This window comes from Seriola lalandi, unplaced genomic scaffold, assembly GCF_002814215.2.
Source record: "Seriola lalandi dorsalis isolate HSWRI2012SDOR001 ecotype SW California unplaced genomic scaffold, Sedor1 jcf7180002036089, whole genome shotgun sequence".
Taxonomy (NCBI): domain Eukaryota; kingdom Metazoa; phylum Chordata; class Actinopteri; order Carangiformes; family Carangidae; genus Seriola; species Seriola lalandi.
In genome coordinates this window covers 1-1,522 of record NW_019506665.1, presented here as the reverse complement: position 1 = coordinate 1,522, position 1,522 = coordinate 1, and the positions used below count along the sequence as shown (strand labels likewise).

The 1,522-nt window shown below is 46.8% G+C and overlaps 1 protein-coding gene across 1 annotated transcript; it reads left to right on the top strand.

The window, feature by feature from the left end:
• Positions 1 to 303: 303 nt before the first annotated feature.
• Positions 304 to 1,482, top strand: LOC111647807 (acylamino-acid-releasing enzyme-like; the record flags this gene model as incomplete). Its single annotated transcript, XM_023397485.2, has 4 exons — positions 304 to 511; positions 644 to 724; positions 943 to 1,031; positions 1,289 to 1,482. Coding segments are annotated over exons 2-4 (287 nt in total), but the record flags the coding sequence as incomplete, so codon positions are not given.
• Positions 1,483 to 1,522: the final 40 nt, after the last annotated feature.

Sequence of the window (1,522 nt, the reverse complement as noted above, 5' to 3'; positions counted from 1 at the left end):
TCTCTCTCTCTGTCTGTCCCTCTGTCTCTCTCGCTCTCTCTGTCTCTCTCTCTCTCTGTCTCTCTCTCTCTGTACCTCTGTCTCTGTCCGTCTCTCTCTCTCTGTCTCTCTGTCTCTCTCGCTCTCTCTGTCTCTCTCTCTCTCTGTCTCTCTCTCTCTGTCTCTGTCTCTGTCTCTCTCTGTCTCTCTCTCTGTCTCTCTCTCTCTGTCCCTCTGTCTCTCTCGCTCTCTCTGTCTCTCTCTCTCTCTGTCTCTCTCTCTCTGTCTCTGTCTCTGTCTCTCTCTGTCTCTCTCTCTGTCTCTGTCTCTCTCTCTCTCTGTCTCTCTCTCTCTGTCTCTCTCTCTCTCTGTCTCTCTCTCTGTCTCTGTCTCTCTCTCTCTGTCTCTCTCTCTGTCTCGCTCTGTCTCTCTGTCTCTCTCTCATCAGCTGGTTTAGACTTCAGCTGTGTCCTGGTCAAACCGTCTCACCCCGTCCATGAAGTCAGGATCCCTCTGGTCGTCTTCATCCATGGTCTGTGTTTACTCAGTTTCTCTGTGTGATTGTTGTATTTGAAACATGTTATGAACTTATTATATATTTTTTCTCCTTCTGCAGTAGGTCCTTGATTTATTCTTTAATGTAATGGTTGTCTGTTTTCTCCAGGTGGACCTCACTCTCAGTTCCCTGCAGAGTGGAACTGCACCACAGCTGGACTGACTAAACTGGGCTTTGCTGTGCTGATGGGTGAGAAGCTTCACACACACTGACCTGCTGCATGAGAACATTAGTAACAATCTAATGTCTGTGCTACAGCCAGGAGATGGTTAGCTTAGCTTAGCTTAGCACAAAAACTGAAAACGGGGAAACTGTTAACCTGCGTCTGGTCAGGTTAGAAAACCAGCTGTCAACTCAAATAAGTAGTCTCTCTCTCTCTCTCTCTCCCTCTCTCCCTCTCTCTCCAGTGAACTACAGAGGATCCACAGGATTCGGTCAGGACAGTATCTTGTCTCTGATTGGTCAGATTGGAAACCAGGATGTTAAAGACGTTCAGGTATGAGCTCTTCCTCTGTTTGATCCAGAGTCATTTAATAATCAATGAAGTAAAGTAAATACATGAAAATATAATAAAGTAAATAAAGAATAATTTTGTAAAGTATTATCTGCACTTAAATAATCAGCTGTTTGGTGACCAGCAGTCGGAGCTGATGGAAACCTGTTTGGTGACCAGGTCTTCAGTCAGTCCTGTGTTCCTCCATTAATGTCTCTGAATCACACTGTCACCTATTTGTTCTCACTGTCTTTTACCAGAGGGCCGTGCTCACTGTGCTGCAGAGCGACCTGACCCTTGACCCTAAACGCTTGGCTGTGATTGGTGGTTCTCACGGGGGTTTCCTGTCCTGTCACCTGGTTGGTCAGTACCCAGATTTCTACAGAGCGTGTGCAGCCAGGAACCCTGTCATCAACGCTGCAACTTTACTGGGAACCAGTGACATAGTGGACTGGTGAGACACACACACACACACACACACACACACACACACA